At 44.9% G+C, this 24,142-nt stretch overlaps 5 protein-coding genes across 5 annotated transcripts; all 5 read right to left on the minus strand.

Annotated features, from left to right (window-relative positions):
• Positions 1–347: 347 nt before the first annotated feature.
• HD556DRAFT_1248919 (uncharacterized protein) lies at positions 348–737 on the minus strand (the record flags this gene model as incomplete). The annotated part of the gene is made up of 1 exon (XM_041298804.1): positions 348–737. The coding sequence occupies one exon, from the start codon at positions 735–737 to the stop codon at positions 348–350; it is 390 nt and encodes a 129-aa protein (XP_041153477.1).
• A 1,837-nt stretch (positions 738–2,574) lies between these two features.
• On the minus strand, positions 2,575–2,841 carry HD556DRAFT_1248913 (uncharacterized protein; the record flags this gene model as incomplete). The annotated part of the gene is made up of 1 exon (XM_041298803.1): positions 2,575–2,841. One exon carries the CDS (start codon positions 2,839–2,841, stop codon positions 2,575–2,577), a length of 267 nt encoding a protein of 88 aa, XP_041153478.1.
• A 263-nt stretch (positions 2,842–3,104) lies between these two features.
• HD556DRAFT_1313864 (uncharacterized protein) lies at positions 3,105–3,674 on the minus strand (the record flags this gene model as incomplete). Its single annotated transcript, XM_041300854.1, has 3 exons — positions 3,105–3,252; positions 3,308–3,452; positions 3,557–3,674. 3 exons carry the CDS (start codon positions 3,672–3,674, stop codon positions 3,105–3,107), a joined length of 411 nt encoding a protein of 136 aa, XP_041153479.1.
• Positions 3,675–6,344: 2,670 nt separating this feature from the next.
• HD556DRAFT_1192246 (uncharacterized protein) lies at positions 6,345–6,536 on the minus strand (the record flags this gene model as incomplete). The annotated part of the gene is made up of 1 exon (XM_041296199.1): positions 6,345–6,536. A coding segment is annotated over one exon (192 nt), but the record flags the coding sequence as incomplete, so codon positions are not given.
• An 11,369-nt stretch (positions 6,537–17,905) lies between these two features.
• HD556DRAFT_1450206 (uncharacterized protein) lies at positions 17,906–18,641 on the minus strand (the record flags this gene model as incomplete). The annotated part of the gene is made up of 3 exons (XM_041307730.1): positions 17,906–18,133; positions 18,194–18,307; positions 18,363–18,641. The coding sequence occupies 3 exons, from the start codon at positions 18,639–18,641 to the stop codon at positions 17,906–17,908; spliced, it is 621 nt and encodes a 206-aa protein (XP_041153481.1).
• Positions 18,642–24,142: the final 5,501 nt, after the last annotated feature.

A 24,142-nucleotide genomic window follows, 5' to 3' on the forward strand; every position in this document is an offset into this window, starting at 1 on the left:
CTGTAAAGTATGAGCAATGAGGCGAGCTTGGCGATTATGACAAACTTCTGGATAATATTCCTCAAGGAGACTACATATTCCTGATAGATAGTTGTTGACAGATCAAGGATTGATATGAGCCAACATGAAGGTCATGCAGAGTGACAGTGTGTCAACCAAAGGTTCCATAGATAGATGATGCAGGTCACAAAAAGTGATATAAGAGTTTAGTGCTGACAAGTACAATTGATTGGTTGAACGATCTAACACAAGTCCTAGATTCACAGAATGTTCATATATGAGATGTTCCATTGGCTGCCTGGCCATGGTTGAGGATTGGATTATTTTTTGGCCGACCCCAGCGCATACTATGGGGGTTGAAAAGGAAGTACTTGCAAACCCAGCACAACTTTACAAGCATTGTCTGCTCTCCATTGTGAAAGATGATCCATGACCTCATTATGGTCACCCGACACATGAAAGACTTGAAAGCCCACTTGAAAGGTGAGAATCATTTCAGCAACATTCATCAGAAGATGATTATAACCTGGTCCCCCTGACAATGAGTTAAAGAGATAGACTGAGTTTAAGCTGTCTGTGAAAATGGCCAGTCGTCTATGTTGTGGTAAATGAGTGACAGTGTCATGAATTGTGGAGACAATACAGAGAGCTTCATGAAAGAAGATGTTTTCAACAGGAGAGCATGAAGGGAGGTTGGACCAAAAACCTAGATTGAGAGATGGATACCAGAATCCCATGCCGGATCCTGAAGCATCACAGAAGACTTGAAGAATGTCGGAAGACAGAGGAGAATATTTCCACGAGTTGGACTTCAATAAGAAAACTCTGGCCGATCGTTCTAAATGAAAAGCTGCCCAGAGTAGTTCTTCAACCATGTTTTGGTTGAGCCATAGCATGCCCTTTGAGTTGAATTTCCCCCTAATCTTGGCATAGACAGCTGATAACCTAGGTCGTAAAAGTGGACAGACATTCAACACCCAGTGTAATGATCCTGCGATATGCTCAAAGTCCTGAAGTGATCTCCTTCTTTTATACTTCACAAAATATCTTAGCTCTCAAACTAACCCCTTCTTGGACTCCTCTTTGAGAGAAATCTTCATTTGATTCAGATCGACCTTGAAACCAATGACAGGGAGGGGAGAACCAAAAACTTGCTTGCGCTCCTCATGAGAAATTCCTAGCTCGTCCCACAACAGAAGTAAGGATACCATGTCAGAGGGTAGCATTTTGTGATACTTGACATAGTAAGATAGACGTCCAACTTTGGTGAAAGAGAAAGAGTCATCGACATAGATAAATGCTTGGATAAGACGCACAAAAACAGCAATCCAGATGACTAGCAACATGAAGGCATGGAATATGTGCTGAGAAGCACGTCCTCCAAAGATATTGGCTCTATTGACTTGTCATTCCCCATCAAAGGATACAACTTGCTTGATTTGCCAGAGAGGATGCATGGGCATATGGTGATATGCCTCTGATACATCAGCCTTCCAGATAAGTAAGTCATCATCAGGATGATAGTGTTGGTATTCTCATAAAGTGCCTCCAAGATCTTGGACATTGTCCAAAGTAACTCCAGCTATATCCTCTTTTGCAATCATTGAATTGAGGGAGAAGTCTCCTATACTATGGTTAGTTACAAGTTGGAACTTTCCACCTTCTTTCGGTACTGCGTGAATCGGCATACTATACATGCCAGGAAGTAAGGTGTTTCCAAAGTTCCAAGAGTAATGTCTCACAGATTCTTCTTTGAGAATTTGGCTTCACAAAAAGTTACATTCAGATTCAGAAGATGAAGTTGGAGATGGGATATCCCAGGTGGTAGGGTACTCCCCAAAATGAGTATCAGCCCAAGGCCAGAAACCTTCACATAGTCCTTGACAGACAGAATGGATGAAAGGAAGGTTAGGATGATCAGCAAGAGTGAGGATGGTTTCAAACTGATCAACATTGACTGGAGTTGAAACGACGAAGAGGTCAGGATTATTAGTGATAGTGGATAGAGCAGGTCGATTCTGAAACTCTGAAAGTGGAGGATGTAGTAAGGGATCAGCCGTCTCAGTCCATAGAGCTGTCCCACTAAGAGTCTCAGCTCCTTCACCCCAGATCATTCTTCTTCAAAAATGTTGTCCCTGAGCTATGGATTCATTTAGAACCCTTTACCAAGGGGCAGTCTGACTATTTGTGACCTCCTTGGCACTTGCTACAGACATGAAATTGTGCACATTCATTAGTGGCTTTGTCACACGCACCACAGTTCCAGTTGTGATAAGATTCTCCCTATCCAAATGAATCCAAACATGTCGGTTTATTTCCTCCTCCAACCCTCTTTCCAGATCCCTTTTCCCCTGAGGACATTGACATAGATAAGTGCTGGGCTTTGGAGAAGGTGACCATGCCAAAGGAGGATAGATGTGAGACTTCAAGTTGTCAGAACTCTCTGATACTGTCAAACCGCAAATATTTTTGTCCTTCAACCTTAAGACAGCATGCTCTATCAAAGTCAAGAATTTGGGAGTGCAGGTTGTAGTGGACATCAACAAAGAATCCAGAGACATATCTCTTATATCCTCATAACTCCGACTCTTTCCAAGGCATGATGAATGTAAGCACTTCAGTCCAGAGGTCCGTAGCAATACTCCAGTCTCCGTAAGTTTTGACTTTATGGGTAGTGGTAGGTTGGGATAAGGTGATTTCAAACCCTTTACCAAGGGGTTGAGATTGTTTGGGATCAATGGTGGTGGAATAGTGACCTGAGAGGACCTTCTCAAGATTGGGGGCTCTCCCTTTGAGTAAGAGGGTCCACTGAGATAAGGGGAAACTAGGACATCTTGGCATAGCAGTAACTTGCCCTTGATAGAATTTGGAGTCATCAGACCATTCTTCATAACATTTGAGGGTAAGTTTTTCGGCTTGTTTTCTGGATACATGATGGAACCGTTTAGGTTGGAGCCAGGGATAGAATTGAATTTGGTCTGATGTGAGTTTCCACCTTTTTCCTCGAAGGATGTACTCATGGTCTTCACTGGACTCACTATTTTCCTCTTCTTCTGAATGGATTCACCTTTACAATCTAGTTCTGAGTTGTTTCTCTTTATCACTCATTTCATCTGCCTCTGCTTGTCCAGGTTCCTCCTCTGGACTTTGTTCGTCGACAGTGCCACCTCAGGGAGGAGCAGGCAAGTCTTCAGTTTTCCAAGCATGATCAAGGAGTTCGACGAAGTGATTGAACCCTGGCCTGAAGTCAAACTGAGCGAGGATTTGTGATTAACTAATAGTGTCTTGTAAGACGGCTTGGATTTACAAAAGGGCATCTCCCTTTTGAAGGAGTGCCTTCTGAAAGTCTTCGACAAACTTGCGACATTTGTCGATAGCAAATTGGTTGAACATTTGAGGATTCTCTGAAGAGGGGTGCAAGGATAACATTTGAGTTGGACCATTGCTATTTTCTGACATGAGAATGGAATTCAATGAATAGATATATGTGCAAAATTGCTAGTGATACAATTAATTTGAGTGAAAAAGGACCTAAGACTAGAAACAATTGGCATACCTAGTGGGACAAATAATTCAAGTGAGAAGAGGTGAGGACCTCCAAATTCACTAAGTCCCACTAGACATAGGCCAAGAACTCCGCTAAAGGAGGTGGCAATGAGGATTGCGAGAGACATATTAGTTATGAATGATGCACGGGGCATCTGCCATCAGTGGTGAAGGGTCAGGCCCTTTGACAAAGAATTTTCGGGAAGACCCAAAAGGCAGAGCTGCTGATGAGCTTGCTTGTCCAACTACCCTGGTATAAATAAAGTTAAACTCAATTAAAGGAGTAAGATAATATTTTAATGCACATTAAAAGGCACTTATAAGGGCCCTTTTGATGACCTTACATTGAGTTTTGCCTTGTCATGCCTCAGAACGGCCCATTAAAATACCTTGTAAGGCCCTCTTAAGGTGCTGAGCCGAACTTGTAATCCAGCAGTATTACAATGGTACCAAACTTTTTTCTGACAATATATCTGCTGAAATGTATGGTTCAACCACATCAGTCACATCAGCAAATCTACACTTCACTTAACCGATGTAATGAGACAACAATTGCTGGACACTACATGAAGTAAGTAACCAGCAATATAAAATGTTGTGGTCTGCATGGCCTAGTCTGCTAGACTTGCAAGACAAGTGCGTTTGACCCGAGGGGTTCGCTATAAGGTATTAGAATAATCAGTTATATGAAAAGGAAGATAGTCCAAAGCATAGGAAACGAAGTCCAAAGGTATAATTATGAGTCCGAAGGTAAAAAAACATCGGGTCTGATGTTTTCAGGTTTCATTGGATTACATTGGATTAGCGTTGGATTTGTGTTGAGAATGTAATGAATGTCAGAGATAGTTAATGGCGGGTTACTGTCAGTGTTTTCGAAGTGTTTCAGATAAAGAAAGGATAATATTTGCGGAATTCAATGAAGAACTACGAATATCTAATGACCTCCTCCTACTCAGAGGTAGAAAGGTAAATAAGTAAGTAGGAGGCATGCAAAATATATAGTGTCTATGTAGAATTTCGGAGCGCTATAGGCAAAAGTAGTAGCAGTAATTTTCGGGTCCGATGTCCTATGTAATAAGACATGTGGTTCTGTGGACATGTAATAACATGGTCTACAGTGTTAGTGATGTGAAAACTGATAACTGCGCACCTAGTGGGGATAGATATGACAGGACAGAACATTGGGAGGACAAGTGCGCAGGAAAATATCAGGTCTGATGCATGGGAAACATTGGGTCCGTCAGATTAGTGGATAAGTGTCAGATAACATCAGGAAGTGATTCATGTGCAATGTGCATTGGAAAATAGCTGCATACAAGCCTAGCACAAGCTCAAGTGCTACACCGAGCTTGAAAATGTAAAAATTGCATTAAGTCAGCTAAGACCACATCAAGTTACATCATTTTTACTTGACACTACTTAGGCATCTGACTGAGAAAAAAATGCAAGTAGTTTAAGTCACAAGTAATTGTGAGATTGATGTATCATTTACTCATACTATAGTGAAACTCACCTATACTTCCCATATTTCCTTCTTAGTAGAGAGGCCAAACAGGACATATATGTCCCCTTTAGTAAGCTAGAATCTTGTTTGCACTGAGCACCAGCAGTTGATACCAGCCAAAAACCATGACTTTACTGCTCAGGCTATTTACTATTCTTGCATGCTATATTTGTTTATTGTTTGTTGGTGCTAATCAGCATTCCCACGCTCCTGTTTCACCTGCCCTCACTATCCATGACAGTGAGCTCAACAGCTCCTTTGATAGTTGTCACTTCTACATATTTTTGTGCATTGCTCACTGCATACCCTGTAGCCCATCACAGTGCTCTGTCTATCCTCTGGTCTATCCTATCTGCTGTCGTTATTTGAACACCCTCTGTGACACTTAGACTCTGTTATTTCCTGTCTGTTATCCTCATTCTTTCTGTCAGTTGTCTTCCTAACATATTTCTAACAATTCTACAGTGCCAGGAGCCCATTAATCATCAGTAACATCCCTTTGATCACTCTGTGTATTAGTATTCATTTGGGTTGGTGAACTGGCAGCACCTGTACTTCCCTTCTAGTCGCCACAAACACCTCCAACTACATCTCATGCATCAGGAAAAAACAAATATTGGTGTAGTCCCAGTGACGGCTACATAGTGCTACATAGTCACTGTAATGATCTGTAGTGATCTGTAGCTGAAGCTGGGGCCATATAGAGCTACAGGAGGCACTTGTAGTCACTGTAGTCAAAATTTGCACACTGTAATTTTACTTCCTCGTATCATTACTATTGTAGTGCTGCCTCCCTGACTCCACCTTACCAATCATGTCACATGCTAATCAATGTTGTTGAGTTTGAGTCTTAGTGGACTGTTTATTACTCCTACACAATGGGTGCCATCTATTCAGGTGCAAGTAGAATAGGCCAACCCTGGCCTGACGAAAGCATCTGTCTGGACAACAACTGTTGCATCAGTGAGCAAAAAAAAATTGAACTATCTCACTCAGGCTGAGCACTTGTGAAGTACTTGTCTAAGCACACCTCAGCCTCATTAGATTCAACCATGAAGTACTGTCACCTTGAAGTCCAGACATGCAACAAAAATAAGGATTATGCACATGCTGCTCATATTCCTGACCAACAGCGCGCCACACAGCAATCCAATTCATCCCAATCAAAACATCACAATCAAGACTGCATGCAACCTTGAACTCAATGTTAGTCAAGGGAATTCCAAGTAATCATAGTGGACATACAAAAAGTCTCGAGGCCAATGAATGTATTCAAGTAAAATTCACTCGCCAACTCATACATGTTCATGCTCGTCCACGTAGGATTGACTGATTGACCCATCTTTGGTATTAGGTGACATGGATGAATAATTTTGTCAACATGTATTACAGCCCCATTCCAATGCAAGTGATGAGTTGAATGTGAGACTTGACACAGACCAGTTGTCTGGTCTGCCTCCCTGAATGGCGTGAACCATTCAATGTGTTACAATCATGCTTCGTCTCTCTATTTCTTTCTTTGATTGCCTTCCTTATCTGTACTACGAATACTTCTCACGATTAGCTTGGTCCGTGCACACATATTGACCTATTTAAGCACATGTATTACCACTAGTGTCTTTACTTGAATCTTACTAGGTTTTACCCGAACTATCTCTCGCTTAAACCCCCCAAGTTTAAGTCATCTGATACTTGATTCTTAGTCGAAGCACTCCTTCATCTAAGCCTATAAAGAACCCTCTCTTTTCTGAGAGACTACGAATCTCAACGATCGAAACTCTGTTGAGTTGTTGTTGTTAAGAACTATCCTAGTTCGTAACAAAAGATTCAAGTCGAAAGACACCACCCATCTGTGTGTGTCAAAGAAACAACAGAACAAAAGAAAAGACCTGGCTGAGCAAGACAGCTAGTGCAGGCAAAGACAAACTGACATCACTCACTCCAAAACTCCAAGCTCTGAATCTCGGTGTAGAAACAACTATACCGAGAGGAACAAATGAGGCTCCTGGCTGTATCTGTAAATGTTGTGAGGTCGCGCGTTGCCTAGTCTGCTATACTTGAGAAGACAAGTGCATTCGACCCTAAAGGGGAAGCAAGTGCAGCAAGGATCTAGTAGTGCGCGCTGAAGGCGCTACTGGTTGGTTGATGTGAAGCGTGAGAAAGCACGCAGGTGTGCGCGAGGCGCAGGAATGCGTGCGCGTGTATGCGGAAACGAGTGAGTGTAAGAGTGAGTTTGCTTAAGTGATGATATGATAGTAGACAAGAGATGTGAGCACGAGGTGTCAAAGAATAGATTTCAACTATATTCTGCTAGGTAGTAAGTGGGTAAGTGGGAGGTAAAGTGGAAAGTTGAAAAGTAATGCTGGCGCTTATATGGTGCCTAAGCGCTGTCATGCGGAGCCGAATTGCTACCGAGTAAGGTATGTAAAGATATATGTATGTAAGTAAGGGTCCATGATATAAATAAAGGTGGAATGATATGCAAATAAGGGAAATGGAAATACACGCAATAGAGAGCTTGGTGGACAGTGGATGGATGCTTCTGGAAGGCTGGCGCTACAGGGCGCTCAAGCGCGGGAAAGCGCGCGCGCGTATACATCGTAAAGTGCGGGAAGTCGTGCGCGCATGTTGCGCGTTGCACGGGAAAGCTGCGCCTCGTATAGGAATAGCTGTGGATAGCACACAGAGTGATGCTACAAGTTCGTGCTGTGTACTCCCTAGTGAATACTGCCATATCACACCATGAGAGGCATGAGTCTCTACATCGGTACTCTCGTACCTCCGCTCAACATGTCCAATACCGCAGGGACCAAAGAGTTCGAATACAAAATCAATCACCTGCCCATTTTCAATGGAGACAGAGAACTCTCCAGATCGTTCCTTCTCTCCTGTAACACTTACATGGACATCAATGATAAACTCTATAAAGAGGACAAACAACGAATTATCTTTATCACCTCCTTCATGAATGAAGGAAAACACCAGACTATGGAAAGAAGAGTTCCTTGAAGACACTCAATTCATTGACTCAACTGGACAGAAGAAAGGATATGGAACGATGAAGGACTTCCTGGAATCTTTCAAGAAAGCCTTCTCCTCTATCGATCCTTCTGGAACAGTGATGGCAAAGATCGGAAATCTGAAACAAGGAAATGGAGATCTGCAAACCTATATTGCCGACTACCAAAGGCTTGTCGCCCAAGCAAAGATCAAGGAAGAATCCGCCAAGATCTTTCACTTCCAAGCAGGACTTAATCCGGGAATATTGATAAAGCTGTTTAACGCAGGAAATGTTCCAAAGACCTTTGATGACTACGTTGAAGCAGTAGTGGACATCGATAACTGCTACATGCAGTTACAGTCCATTAGGTCCCACATGCCCATGCAACAGAAGAAAAGAAGATTTGGGGATCAAAGATACATCCCTGCTAGGGATCGGGATGCCATGGTGGTAGACCGACTCGTAGAAGCTGATCGCCAGGAACACATGCATACAGGAAAATGTTTCACCTGTCATCAAACCGGGCATCGTGCCCGCGAATGTCCTCAAAGAAAGAAGGGACCCCCATTCATACGGAAGCTAGAAGAAGAAGAAGAAACTAGGCGCATCCAAGAGGATTTTTAAACCAGAGAACTAAGTCGACTGTAGCATCTCCAGAAGAACCTGTACGTCTTATACGAGCTATTGGTGAAACGAAAGGACTACGCGTTCCTATCTCTCTCATTTCTCGAACACATCAGAAAAATGTCAAAACCAGCACAGTAATAGATTCCAGAGCATCCGGAACCTATATTTCAGAAAGCTTTGTAAAAAAGCATGACATCAAGTCTCGAAGGTTGGAAAAACCTTTCCATGTCCGAACTGTGGATGGGAGCTATTTTTGCAGTGGACCTGTAGAACGGTACTGCACCCTCTTCATCAAAATCAACAAATGAACCATGATAGGGAAATTCAATATCACTAAACTAGGACCAAAAGACCAGATTCTCCTAGGAATTCCCTGGCTCAGAGCCATGAACCCCTCTATCAATTGGACTGAACAAACTCTCTCCCTTCTGAAAACCCCAAAATCTATTGAAATTGAAGAAAGTATTGAAACAAGCCGAAACCCACTCCCGAAATGGACATGGGTTAATTCTAAAATCAGAAAAGAACCATCAAAATTCTCCGCCTCGATAGAAGAAGTCCCTGAAGATATCCCTGCCTCGCTACCTACGGAAAACAATGAATGCTTCAATACCAAAGAAGACGTTTGGATTGCCCCTCCCATACATGAAGTATCCACCTATGAACTCGACAATGGAGAATTCCTGGTGGAGTATGACTTTAATGGAGAATTCATGAGAGTAATAGAAGAGATATCTCTTGACACTCCTCTTACCTGGGACGGGACATCTTCATCCGAACAAAGGACGACTTCCACTTTCCCCAAATTTAGCAATAAGGCACAAGAATTCGCTAAAGAAGAAAAGGAAAAACAAAAGAAATCATTCAAAGAACTAGTGCCTGCTTATCTTCATGATTATGCGGATGTATTTGCCAAAGATGGACTAAACCAACTTCCCCCGGAAAGACCAGGAATAGATCATTGCATTGAGACAAAACCCAGTTTCCTCCCTAGAACGTCGAAAGTATACCCTTTATCTCCAAAAGAACGACTTGCCGTCAAAAAATTCATCGACGAAAACCTTGCCAAGGGATTTATCACGAAATCAAAATCTCCACAAGCGAGCGGTTTCTTCTTTGTAGGAAAGAAAAGTGGAGAACTACGACCCTGTCAAGATTACCAGCTCCTTAATGATCAAACAATAAAGAACTCCTATCCCCTTCCACTTCCAGCATCCCTTATCAAACGATTACATGGCACAAACTTCTTTACGAAAATGGACATCAGGTCTGGGTATAACAATATCCGGATCCACCCTGATGATAGATGGAAAGCGGTGTTCACCACAGAACATGGCCTCTTTGAACCAATGGTTATGTTCTTCGGGCTATGCAATTCCCCAGCCACCTTCCAAGCATACATGGACGATAAGTTTCGACAAGAAATTAATGAAGGATGGTTGGTTGTCTACATGGACAACATCCTGATTTTCTCTAAGACTCTTGAGGAACATCAAAAAAGGACACAACTGGTACTGGAGAAAATCAGACAAGAACAGTTATTCTTGAAACCGGAGAAATGCACCTTTGATGCCAAAGAAGTTGAATACCTCGGAATGGTTATCAAACCCGGACACGTAGAAATGGATAAAGCTAAAACCGACGGAATCAAATATTGGCCAGAACCTAGTTCCATAAAAGAAGTCCGATCCTTTTTGGGATTCTGCAACTTCTACAGAGCTTTCATATCCCATTATTCTGATATAGCTCGACCTCTTATTGACCTAACAAAAAAGGACGCCATATTCCAATGGGATTCTCTATACCAAGAAACATTCGACCATCTGAAAACATGTGTTACCACTCATCCGGTACTCCGTAATCCAGATCCACTCAGACAGTTCGCTATTGCCACAGATGCCTCTCTTGTAGCAACAGGCGGAGTTCTTCTACAAACCGATGACAACGGTGTGTATCACCCCTGCGCTTACCTCTCCCAGTCCCTTAATCCCGCCAAGCGCAATTATCAAATCTTTGATCGGGAGTTATCAGCCATCATTCGTGCCCTGATGGAATGGAGACATTATCTCAAAGGACACCCTTCCCCTGTGATTGTATTCACCGACCACATGAATCTACTTTATTTCAGAAAAGCAGAATGGCTGACTTGTCGACAAGCACATTGGCAAATGCTTCTTACTTCCTTTGATTTGGAACTTCATCATGTGCCTGGTACGAAATTGGCGGTACCTGATGCTCTTTCCTGCACACCACCCTCGCTACCTCCTGCCCTCTGGACGATCCATTATTCAGTACGGCCGCAGACGCCCTGCATGGCATTTGCCTCCCCCCTATGAAGTCAGCCCTCGCTGATTGGAAAATCGATTCTAATGTTTTGTACTTCAAGAATCGCGCCTATATTCCCCCATCCCATCACAAAACTATCCTCACTCAGTACCATGATCATCCTACTGCCGGACATCCTGGCCATTTTAAAACGGAAGAACTGGTAAAATGAGAAGCATGGTGGCCAGGCATGGGATCCTTTATCCAAAAATATGTTGATGGATGTGCGGTATGTCAGCAAATGAAGGTCAACACCCATCCGGTGACCCCCCCTGACTCCTATCTCCTCCACCGCCACCAGACCATTCTCGCAAATCTCTGTTGATCTCATCACCGATCTTCCCTTATCCTCGGGCTTTGATTCTATCATGGTTGTGGTAGACCGTGGGCTTAGTAAGGGGGTGATTATTATTCCCTGTCACAAAACAATTTCCTCCGAAGGAGTAGCCAAACTCTTCCTGAAACATGTATTCAAGCGTTTCGGATTACACGGCAAAGTAATCTCCGATAGAGGACCCCAATTCCTTTTGAAATTCTCCATTGAATTAGCCCGACTTCTAGATTATTCTATCACCCCATCCACTGCCTACCATCCTCAAACTGATGGACAAACCAAACGACTCAATCAAGAACTAGAAACCTACCTTAGGATTTATTGTCAGAACGATCCAACTAACTGGGTTGAACATCTCCCCATGGCTGAATTCGTCCATAACCACCGAAAACACGATGCTCGTAACGCTTCTCCTTTCTTTATCATGATGGGGTACAAACCAAAGGCAATCCCTCATATCCTAGCGGAATCAAAAGTACCAGCAGCAGAAGAACGAGTCAGACTTCTCCAAAAGATGAGAGAAGAGGCTATTGCTTGCCACAATATCGCCATGCAGAGAATGGTGGAAAGATCCTTCGGACAAAAGTACCAACCATGGAAGATAGGAGATAAGGTATGGCTATCAGCAGCTAATCTCCGACTGAAACTCCCTTCTCGAAAGCTTGCTCCCAAACGATATGGCCTTTTCCTCATCTCCGCAGTACTATCCCCGATTACGTTCACACTCCAATTACCTCCGCAATGGAAGATACATCCCACGTTCCATGCTTCTCAGCTATTGTCCTGTAGCGAAAATGATGTTCACGGCCCGAACTTCCTAGAACCTCCGCCGGATATTCTAGAAGAAGAAGAAGAATATGAAATCGAAGCTATTCTTGTTACAATAACATGTAACCGAGAACCCCTCCTACGGAGGTCATCATGACCTTAGCCCCTATCCCACCATATGCACCGTCTTGGAAGACTTACCGACTCAACGGAGACTCGTAGAGACACCTAGAACGGCCTGGATGCCGTTAGATGACCTAGACCAGCCTAGGCTACATCTGATCGGACCTAGATGGTCCTCGACCTGGATCATGGAGAAGCTCTGCTTCATGGTCAGAAGAGAAGCCGCATGCCGAAACATGCGCAGTTAGACTCAAAGGCATGCTACGCCTTGAGGACAGATAGAAGAGGCATGGTAAGCCTCATGTATAGATAATCGACCGCATGGCATCAGATAAGATGCCCTTGTATAGACACACTCATACCTACCTACTGAACGTAGTATTGGTCTGTGCACACGGACGACAGTATATAGAGCAGACAGAATCATGTATATTCCCTACTTGATTCTACTAGGTTTTCATCAGAACTTCCTCTGTGTGATCATCCCAATCACTCAGTCTAAGCCACACCTTAAGGAAAGCCGACGCTACCTTAAGTGGAACCCCCGAACCTCTCATTCGAGAGAAGATCCCCATCTCTCCAGTAGCGAGCCCGCTATCAGATTAGGCAATCCGCCTAGGGAGAGCTCGAACTATCCTAGTCCGTAACAATTCTGGCCCATAAAGGCAACAGCAGACGTCGCCGATACCTGGTATCGTGGAAAGGATACTCCTCTGCCAGCAACGAGTGGATTCCTGAAGAAAACCTGGGAAATGCCGACGAAACCCTCTCAGCTTATAAAAGAAAACACTCGCTCTGAAATGAATAACTATTCAAACTGCATCTTTTACCCAACATCATGCCCTTCCCAGTCTCCTACACTCTCCCCTATGAATCCACCTTCACCCAAACCAATTTCTCGTCCAATGAAGGAAGATATGAAAACTTCGTCTCTGAAATCGAAGACCTCGCACTCATTGAAGCTGCAGTCCTCTGTCCCCAACATGCCGTCGAAATCAACAGAATCCTTATCTCTGTTACAATAACATGTAACCGGAACCCCTCATACGGAGGTCATCTTGACCTTAGCCCCTATCCCACCATATGCACTGTCTTGGAAGACTTACCGACTCAACGGAGACATGTAGAGACACCTAGAAACGGCCTGGATGCCATTAGATGACCTAGACCAGCCTAGGCAACATCTAGGTGGACCTAGATGGTCCTCGACCCGGATCATGGAGAAGCTCTGCTTCATGGTCAGAAGAGAAGCCGCATGCCGCAGCATGCGCAGTTAGACTTGAAGGCACGCTTCGCCTCAAGGACTGATAGAAGAGGCATGGTACGCCTCATGTATAGATAATCGCCCGCATGGCATCTGATAACATGCCCGTGTATGGATACACTCATACTTACCTACCAAACGTAGTATTGGTCTGTGCACATGGACGACAGTATATAGAGCAGACAGGATCATGTATTTCTGTACTTGATTCTACTAGGTTTTCCCCAGAACTTCCTCTGAAAGACAGTCCCAGTCCTTCAGTCTTAGTCGCACCTAAAGGCAAGCTGACACTACCTTTAGTCGTATAGTTCCGCTAGCCCTACAGCTTGACGAGCTGCCGCGCTTACCAAGCTTGTCGGAGGATACCTTAGCATTCCGCTAAGCTGTGAACCCGTCTCTCCAGTAGCGAGCCCGCTATCAGATTAGGCAATCCGCCTAGGGAGAGCTCGACCTATCCTAGTCATAACAATCTCCAGAAACACCTTCTCCATTAACCTCATCGTCAACATCATCCATGCCACTGACCTCATTGAGAGACTCACTCAACACGTGGAGGAACCACGTGTACAGCATGGCATCATGCATTTACAAAAACGCATTCGCTCTTATGCTCTGTGTCTTGTGCCTGAGGAGGTTAAGTCTGATATTCAGATGGCTATTCATGTCATTGCTGAACGAGTTGCCGGAGTCGCTCGACCACCGTCTCCACAACAACCTTCTGCAACCCCTCCACCTTCCTATGATGGTGGAATTCCTGTTCCTCCTTCTCATATGTCTAACGAGCTATTGGACACTGTCAACAGCCTCATGGAGATTACCAACACCATGATTGCTAACTTGCAAGAAGAAACACAGTTAGCCATGCGAGTTAACTCCCTCTCTACCTCGACCGAAACCGTGGTAGCTCCAGAAGAAACTGTTGAGCACCCAGTAAATCTTTATACCACATTCTCCGCTACACACGAAGAAGTGTTAGCCAATCCGAATGAACAATATCTGTCTCACCAAGAGATTCTCGACCTGTCCGCTGCGCTTCAGGCGCTCCATATCCATCCACCCATGACTATTCCTGTTACATTATCGCCATCTACCTTTACAGACAACTCCGTCCCACTTCAAGCATTAGGAGCCACTGCTCCTGCAGAATCCGCTGAGCTAATTGTGGAGGCAGAACGAGCATCCATGCCTACATCCATCTTCATTCTTACGGAAAAGGAAGTGGACCAGATAAAAACGCATACTACTCATCATAGGAAAACCTGTAGGGCGCCCTATCACGGAAAGGGAAAAAGAAGGGCTACTAGCGAAGACGAAGCTTTTAGCTCTACACCCGCACCACCTGTAATCCGCCCATCGTCTTCCAACCCCGACGAAAATCGGGTGTGTCGTTATTGTAAATCCCTAGGCCACCGTCAAACGAAGTGTCCCGACTACTACTGCCGAGTATGCCAAGAACTCTCTCCTGGACATCTCTCCTTTTATTGTCCCATGTTTACCGGCCCATCTCCTACTATGCTTACTTGGAAGGACAAAGGGTTCTACAAGGAATTAACGGCTTGGGAGAAGGCGTGAGATGAAGCCTATATCCTTCAGTGTGCTGAAGAAGAGGCTCTTTACCGTGAAGAGCGACTTAGAGGTGGGGACGAAGAGGATCAATTGGACTATTCTGACGACCCTGTTTACTGGGCAAACCAAGATGAGTAAAGCCGGTGACTTTACGCTTAGTAAGGGGGTAATGTTACAATCATGCTTCATCTCTCTATTTCTTTCTTTGATTGCCTTCCTTATCTGTACTATGAATACTTCTCACGATTAGCTTGGTCCGTTGTAGAGACTCATGCCTCTCATGGTGTGATATGGCAGTATTCACTAGGGAGCGCAACGCGCGCCATGCGCGCACCATTCCCGCGCTTTACGATGTATATGCGCGCGCGCTTTCCCGCGCTTGGTCGCCCTATAGCGCCAGCCTTCTGGAAGCATCCATCCACTGTCCACCAAGCTCTCTAGTGCGTGTATTTCTATTTCCCTTATTTACATATCATTCCACCTTTATTTATATCATGGACCCTTACTTACCATCATAAAAAAAACAGCAACCGTACATCCCATGTGACAGCCAGTAACAGCCGGTACAAGGTGCACAATTGCTACCATCCCCACAAACACATGACAGACGTGTGTTGAGTTTGTCAGTTTCCATATAAGTCCGTGCATGCAGCGAGGTTTTATGTACGCTTCTACCAGCCTTGTACCAGTTGGTAGACCCTGATAATAAATACATGCCGCTACAACTGTTGTTATAATTGTGCTTCCTGGTGGTCCCTTGCGCAAGTGATGAAATTGATGGATATCTCTACAAGCCTTGTTATGTTTGTGTCAGTCGGCAGACCCTTGTTTGCTTCAAATTCAATGCCGCATACTACTACAAATCTTGCAGCATTCGTGCTTCCTGGCAGTCCCTGGCATGGATGATAAACTTCTATGCAAATTCCTATAATCCTTGTCATGCTTGTATCACTCAGTAGACATACATAATACAACAAATCTTGTGTTTCCTGGTGCTCCCTGGTGCGGGTAATGAATGCCAATAAACTTCTATGCAAATTCCTATAAGGCTTGTCATGCTTGTATCACTCGGTAGACATACATAATACAACAAATCTTGTGTTTCCTGGTGCTCCCTGGTGTGGGTAATGAATACCAATAAACTTCTATGCATATTCAGCCAGTACAATCACTGAAATCGGCCAAAATATATTCCCTTTAGAATCAGCACGGGCATGCCTAGTATATACTAGTCTCGACTTGCAGCCGGGCGTTCAGGGTACACAAAGTTCAAACACTACCCCATATCTCTACCCACTCGCGACCCTGCATACAGCAAGGGTCACCGATCACTGCTAGCAGGACGGGTACTACATGCGGGTACTAGTATCGGACGGTTCAAACCTGTCACGGGCCCGGGTATTTCATAGGCAGCAGAATAAATAGTGGACAATGTACTGTATACTAGTATTTACGAACATGAACCTAATTAATAACTGGAGTTAATCACCGCAACCGTACATGGTTACAGCTAGGCAGTAGCATGGTATGGGTTTGCACAGGTACGGATACTGGTCCATGGGTCCACAGGTATCGGGAGTCAGAACGAGCGAGCAAGAGCAGATGTAAGGACGACCAATGACCAACGAGCAATGAACGACCAATGACCGGTGACCAACGACCAAAGACTCAAGACCAAAGACCAAAGACCAAAGACCAACGACCAATGACCAACGACCAACGACGACCAACGACCAAAGACCAACGACCAACGAAGACCAACGACCAACGAAGACCAACGACCAACGACCAATGAAGACCAACGACCAAAGACCAACGACCAACGATGACCAACGACCAACGAGTAGATACAAGGATGAGCGAGAGCGGAGGGAGAGCAGCGAGAGGACAAGTGCAAGTGAATGAAAGCAAGTTCATATAAGAAGAAACACTCACAAGTGAACTTTGTGAGGCACAAATAAGCGGCGGTCACAAAGAGCAAATATTATCCACGGAACCGAGGACAGGCATTTGGCCCAACTCAGACGCCATACCATTAATGTCATGTCCATTTGAATCTGTAAAAAATGAGTTCATAATAGACACATAATCGGTGCCAGTCTGAGTCGACGTCATTGTAAACTAACGGTTATTGAGACTTTACATTCCTGAAAAAGAACGGAGCTACAGATCAGACCCGCAACTCGTTATGCGGATAAGCCATGATGCATGATGACCTAATGGTCAGTCTTGATTCTTCTGTGACCGGAATGCATTAGACTTACATAGTGCGGTTGTATTGTGTGTAATGCCGGTGACCTCGTGAAGCTCAAACAAACAGAGTCGCATGTGAGATGCCAACCCTGCACTACTGTAGATCCGACCATATCATAACCGCATGAAGAACAGAAGTGTCAGCCTGAGTTTCAAGTTAAGCTAAACCAACAGTGGCCTAGTGAGCGATGAAAGGAGATGAGCTTCGATGCGACGTCAAGCCAAGGCTGCAGGTATTTTTTTTAGCAATGGAATTACTCTGCATAGTTCGGCAGGTGACCGGGAGGAACTCACTGAAAATTGTGTTCTAACGCCACAGCGATCCGATATGGAAAATGATGACACGCGGCACCATTTAGTTTATTTGGTTCATGTCTGTGCTGATGCTAGTGAGTTGGAGGACTAAGCCTGCGTGTCCGTGCCATGACTCACTCCGACTCGGAATTGTTCGGGTTTCTGATTATTGGCACGACCTTCATGATTTTCCAATGGCAGTCTACTAGTACATAGTCTTACATCAAAAGCTTTCCATCGAGCTTGAATATACATCGTGATGGTATAGGTTTACAACAGAAGGTATCATAAATGATAAGTTTACTTGGCACTGCCCTCCAGAATGCGATGAATCTTGGACAGCACTTCTGTTTGCCTGTCAATGGCAGCTTCGAGGCGTTTCACAACATTAAGTACTGAGGTTTCATGAGTCGTACCTCCATTAAATTCAAAGGGGCTTCCCAACTTCCTACGCTTTGGCGCTTCAAGTGCTGGGACTGATTGAGCGCGTTGGACATTGGTCAGGTTTCGCCCAAAGCGGTGTGGTGTCTACATTCAATATGGCCATTAACAACTGACGTGAAAAATGAAATGATGAGTCCAGCTCACCGTTCCTCCCACGGAGTCAGACTCAGAGGCCATCGTTGACCTCTTGTGCTTCAGGGGCCGAATTTCCGAGTCACTGCTACGGCCTCCAACTTGTGTGGTCAAACTATCGACATCCTGGAACAATAACCATTAGATTTGGGTGTATGATATCTTGAGGTGGCCACTGTACCCGTTCAAGTTCCTGGTGTTTGGATACATCTGCGAGTGCATCTGCGAGTGCAAGTGCAGGTTCAACTTTCGTGCGACGGTAGCACCCGCAACTGTATACGGGGGCGCCTTGGCCATGGGATTGGCCACCGAGGCACGGCTCATAATCATGGCTATGTGGAGTGCTGGGTGTGCTGCTTCCACCTTCACACAACTCCTCAATTCTAGCGACTATGAGGAGAGCTTCAGCTTCGCTTAAGCCAGGTAGGTGTGAGTCCGAGTCAGTACTGGTATAGGGCATGGCGAAATGTGGTCATCCAGGCTCTTGTGACAGAAAGTTGAATCTTGATATGGATTTTCAATGTTCCGTAAAACAAAGTTCTTGAGCTCCGTCTGATCTTTGCCACATACAGCTGGGCTTTAGTAACTTTCCCGATGTGGCACGGGCATCATTAAAAAATGTAGGGTTTGCGAAGGACTGATCACCTGGGTTGCGTGCAGAGCAGCACCGCCACCACACCACGCCACACCCAAACTGAGGATGGGCGCGACCCCAGGCAGCTGCAGGAACGAGCCCAAAGATGGAGAAAAAGACCGCAGGAGGATGCGGGACATGTGGTCGACATTGTAGACGGAAAAATGGGGATGGAAGAATATGATGCGGCCCTGTTATGCTCACTAAAGTTGTTGATTGCCTCGCCTGTGATAGTCAGACAGTCAAACAGCGCATTATACATAAGAGACAGAATGAACTCACAAGAACCAGTGAGGGTACCCCGTACTGTGCAGCATACTACTGATCCAACAAATATACGAGAGAGGCCACAGGGGGCCGGTTGACCCATACTGATCCGGCAAACATACGAGAGGGGCCACAGAGGGTTGGTTGACCATGCTGGGTGCATGATGCCCCACATCGGTACCTGGTGCAGGGATCAACAAAGAAGGACCAGCCTTCAGTGAGTCTTCAAAGGCCAGACAGAGACGGGACATACCGATAAGCATGAATGGAGCGCTCATGAGTTTCTCCTGCACGCCCTGGTAATAAGTAGTGAAGTACTATTAGTACAGCTGCCAGATATTGAGTGAAGTGACACTCGAACGCACACTCACCGGTGTTGCCCAATTTTTGTCCGGCCTGTCGAGTCATACTGATCGTCGGTGGTCCAGGTCCAGGTGCCACGAGCGCGATTGGCAATTGAGCCCAACGAGGAAGGTAGTGATGTGGTTGAACGTTAAGTCATCAATGCATCACATTTGCAGTCTAGCCTCACTAAGTATAGCTGCCGTCGAGGCTCAATGCGAACTCGAAACGACCAAATTTGTTTCAACTCGAAACTCCGATTTGAAACGAGTTCGAGATTTACAATTGACTTGTATACTTTGTGTCAATGGCCTGCGGGTTGATCAATCATCCAGGAAACAAAAGTGAGGCCAGTAACAAATACTCTATTATAACAGTGGCGGATCATACAGTATTCATACAGTACAAGGCTTACAGTATTCATACAGTTGATTCATCAAATACTATACACCGGCAGTTACGCACCCCTGTACCATGTTTTTGAACAGGCCGTGCAATAATACTTTGGAAAGTCGTCAATTCACATATGCCAATGATCAGAGTAAATACATACTACAATTCAAGGCGAGGTGTGCCAGTTAATTTCCCTTGTTATGTTGTTCAGTGTAAGGCCCATCATTGAGGCGGCGATGTTTGAAGCGGCTGCTCGGCATTGGCGCAGGTGGTAACAAGACGATGAGTTCTCGTAAAACAGCTTCAAAGATGTCACGCCTTGAATTCTTCACGTGGTGATGGCAAAAAGCCATATGAACTTCAACAAGCGCACCCTTAAGTTTCGCTTCGTACTCGAGTGGTGGGATGAGAACGTGGTTCTGATCATATGCTGGTAATGGGCAAATATTATGCCTGGATGCGACATCCTGTAGATGGCCTTTACATCGGTCGGCAACTGGCCAAGTCGCGATGTCAAATTCGGAGCTTAGGCTGTCTGGGGAGGCTAAAGCGGATACTTAGGTTCATACAACAACAAAGGAATATTCCTGACTCACGAACAGTGGTTGAACTGTTACCATCTTCGCCACTAGTATCACCTTGAGGTTCGTCATTGGCCTATTGTATGATAACATTCAGTATTATTAGAGAAGATTGATGAATCACTAAAACTAACTCACCTCAAAGAGGCGGTGAGTGAGCTTGATTGATCTGCGGCCAATAGCGTCCTGAATAACACTAAGGGTCTCGTAGTATCTTTCCTTTGGAATTAGGTTCTCGAAGGCGCTAAGATTATTGAGCACGGCAGGGAAATCTCGTGACGAGAACTTGAAGGACTTGCTACGACCTGCAACGAGTCGACAGCTCAATTTCAAGTCTGCTAAGCGGCCATGGAAGATATTTGCAGGATTGAAGTTGCCGTCCGGTGTGAAAAAGAAATCGTTACGACTGATTTGGAATACTCCACGGATGATGAACTCTTCGTCATGGTCCAGACCCTTGGTGATGAGGATGTTACCATCCCTTCCACCTGCGAAATACTCGGCACGATAAGCAAGCCTAGGCATTGCAGCATAAAACCCTCCAGGAGATGTCTTCAGCTTGTTGAGTACCGATATATGAGTTTTTGGAGGACTCAGAGTACTGGAGGATAATTTGGCTGGCGGTGTGGTAGTATGTGGCACGTTCATGTTTTGGGTCATGCGGAATGGCTTATGAGTGTAGCCCGGTAGATTATTAATGGGAGAATAAGATGATCCGTGCATGTGTACTGCCAGGGACACGAGTGATGGGACCGAGTGCTGATTATTGCTCGTCATAGTAGGGATTAATGGGAATGGGCACGAGGCTGTGGGTAGCGGTCATAAGACTTGATTTGCATCTGAAATAAAGAAACAGTACAACTAAAATGGAGTACAACACCATTCCTAATTAGATACGGCCTTGCATGGAGAATGGAAATCGATGGAATCTGAAGCTTAAGAGTTGGATGTCCGTCGACATCTTACGAGCATCAACCAAATGGCGCATTCCATTGATACTCCGACGGCTGATGTTGTAATTACTGAATATTGCATAGACTGGCGTGTCGCGCTGGCGACACGCCAGTCTATGCAATATTCAGTAATTAGATTTCCATAGTTTTGAATGGATGGCTCACATCCCTTGGTTCTCAGAATGTATTGACACAAAAATGCATTTGCACTGGCACGACAAAAAAAAGGGGGCTATATGCCCGTACTAGTAGTATTCTACAAGGTCAGATACTGATTCATTACTATGTGATAGTGTCACTTTGCTCGCCTCTGCAATACCTATAATATCGTGACCCATCGTAACCTGCAGTACACAGGTCTTAAGACCTCGGGATCAGGCCATAAGTAAGGAATCTCAGGGACACGACATCCAACCTGAACTGAATCGTCGAACCAATGTGGTGTGAGGATGGACATGCAGGTATATGGTGCAAAATACATTGCAGTTTGATACTACGCCATGAGGGATAGTGCAGTGAAAAATGGTCCCATTAGCATTAGATTCACAGTAAATGAAGCAAAGAGAGCAAATACCTTGTCGCTCTGTTCATGCAATGCGAAGAGATGGGTCACGTCGCGAGTAAGGGCTGTTCGCCACTGCCCTCCTAATGAGGTGATACCGGCTGAGAGAACTTCAAGGTCCGGTCTGGAGAGCTTGTGATCAACATTAATGCCATACGATATGACCGAGGACAGTTCACTCACATCAGTGGCGCATGCAACGACACCTGAAAAAATCATTGTTGGATCAGGTGAATAGTACTGCTCACTGAGATATTGTCCGTCAATGCCTTCGTACCAAAGTGAAAAATAGGAGGCTCACAGTGAAGTTTTCCAAGGACTATACTCTGTCGTACCCACATGTCCGATACTACATGCAGATATCCCTGGGTTTCACTCTGAGTGTGCGATCCAGCAAGCGCAATAAGATGGGTATGCGGTGGTGCATTCATTGCACCGTGGAGATTCAGTAAGGCAGAAAGTTCCTCGTGCCGTTCCACTTGTATTGAAGATGAAAGGACATAACGTACACCATTGAAGAGGGCCATCCTCAAGGTGTATGGTATAGATGTGAGAAGGAGTGCGACACGATAGGTCAATGGAACATTCTTACAGAAACTATGTCCACAGTTGGCCGGCACACCCAATGATCCAAGTGGTCACAGTTATGGTGTGGTACGTCACGGCGACTCCGAGAGGAGGTAGGTATCCCTGGCCTTAACAAATTCAACCAGAACCATGTGGCACTAACACACATTAGGCCACGAACAAAAAAATCAAAATGTCAGGGTTAGAAGGCTACATTAAGGTTCTTCAGGCTCACATGGGAGGCGCAATTAGTTGTAACCAGCAGGTATCGGCAAGGCCCCCACCGGACAAGTTGAATAAACGCTAATTCAGCCACACAAAAAAATGTGTCAGGCATGTCAGGGTCAGAATTACATAGAGTGAACTTTGAAAAGGCACTCCTGCGCACCAAGAAAAGACCACGAGTTCATTAATTTCCTTCAAACACGCAAGTATACTTCTAAATCCTTTTACATGAAATGCATCTTCTTGGCCAAATTCGCGTGTTTGTCCTTGAAATTCTTCCTCCAGCATTCAAGGTCGAAGAGCGTCATCGTTGCTAGAGATGGTGGCAGCGTCGAAACCCATACATATGGTAGGGTTGAAATGGAACGCGCCACTGTGCGCACCAAAACATTTTGCGGTAGATCCATCCGATTTTCCCGCCCCTTTCTTGTTGACCTTTCCCGGTAGTCGTTTTTGCCGTGCACTCGACCGAGTTCAAGATTGCAGCTCGGATGTTTTTGATTCTGCATGGCATACTAGTACTGTTGGGCGCTGTTTATTGTACACTTGTATTGTACTAATGCATGGCACAAATCCGAAATGAAGTGCAGATGAGTCAGTTGATGGAATGAAGCTTAATGAAGATTAGGGATTTGTTCTGAATCAACATCACCTTGCTTGCAAGGAACCCGTTAATTCTGTGAATCGTCTACAATTACAAACAATGGCATTTTCCGCATGCTTCTCCGTTCGTAACATTTGCTATGATTGTGACCAGTCTCTGTCCTTCCAAAATACCATTTCAACTGCGCTCATTCATGATTACATTCAAAGTAAACTGATTAGAAAGATACGAGAAAATGTGGCACTATCAGTACAGGTATGCTGCAACATGTTAATATTGGATCAGAACGTATATGGGCACATAAACGAGGTTGAATTGGAGTCAGTGGCGTCTTTTTTTCTGGCGGGATGTGCGTGTCGGCTGAGCTACTGTTCTTGAAGCTGCATGATGTGCAGACTCGCATCAGCTGTGTACATGATTTGAATGAGGGAGAAATTGAATACCATGCATGATGTTTCCATTGTCATTGCTCTCAGTCGTACCTTGCGAGCCCTGTTCTCCACTATTAGGAGAACACTCATTAGAATCGAAAAAACTGTCCATGTCGTCCTCGCTGTCAAATGCATAAAGTTCTGCCCTAGCCCTGGAGCGGCCACGCTGCACAAGTCCGGGGGTCTCTCTATTCCAAATATGGATTAGCATAAAAAAAATCATGGACGACCTTACAACTTCCAATGGTTAAGTGTTTCTTCCACCCATTGCTTGTTAGTATTTCCTTCCAACATATCGACCACTCGATCATAGAAAAGAACGAGATCAAAATCTTCTATTTGCTGACACCATTGCGTTGCAGAGCTGAGTTGGAAATATGCCTTGCGTCGGTGATCAGTTTA

The sequence above is a fragment of the Suillus plorans genome, assembly GCF_016647745.1.
Source record: "Suillus plorans strain S12 chromosome Unknown HD556scaffold_100, whole genome shotgun sequence".
Lineage (NCBI taxonomy): Eukaryota > Fungi > Basidiomycota > Agaricomycetes > Boletales > Suillaceae > Suillus > Suillus plorans.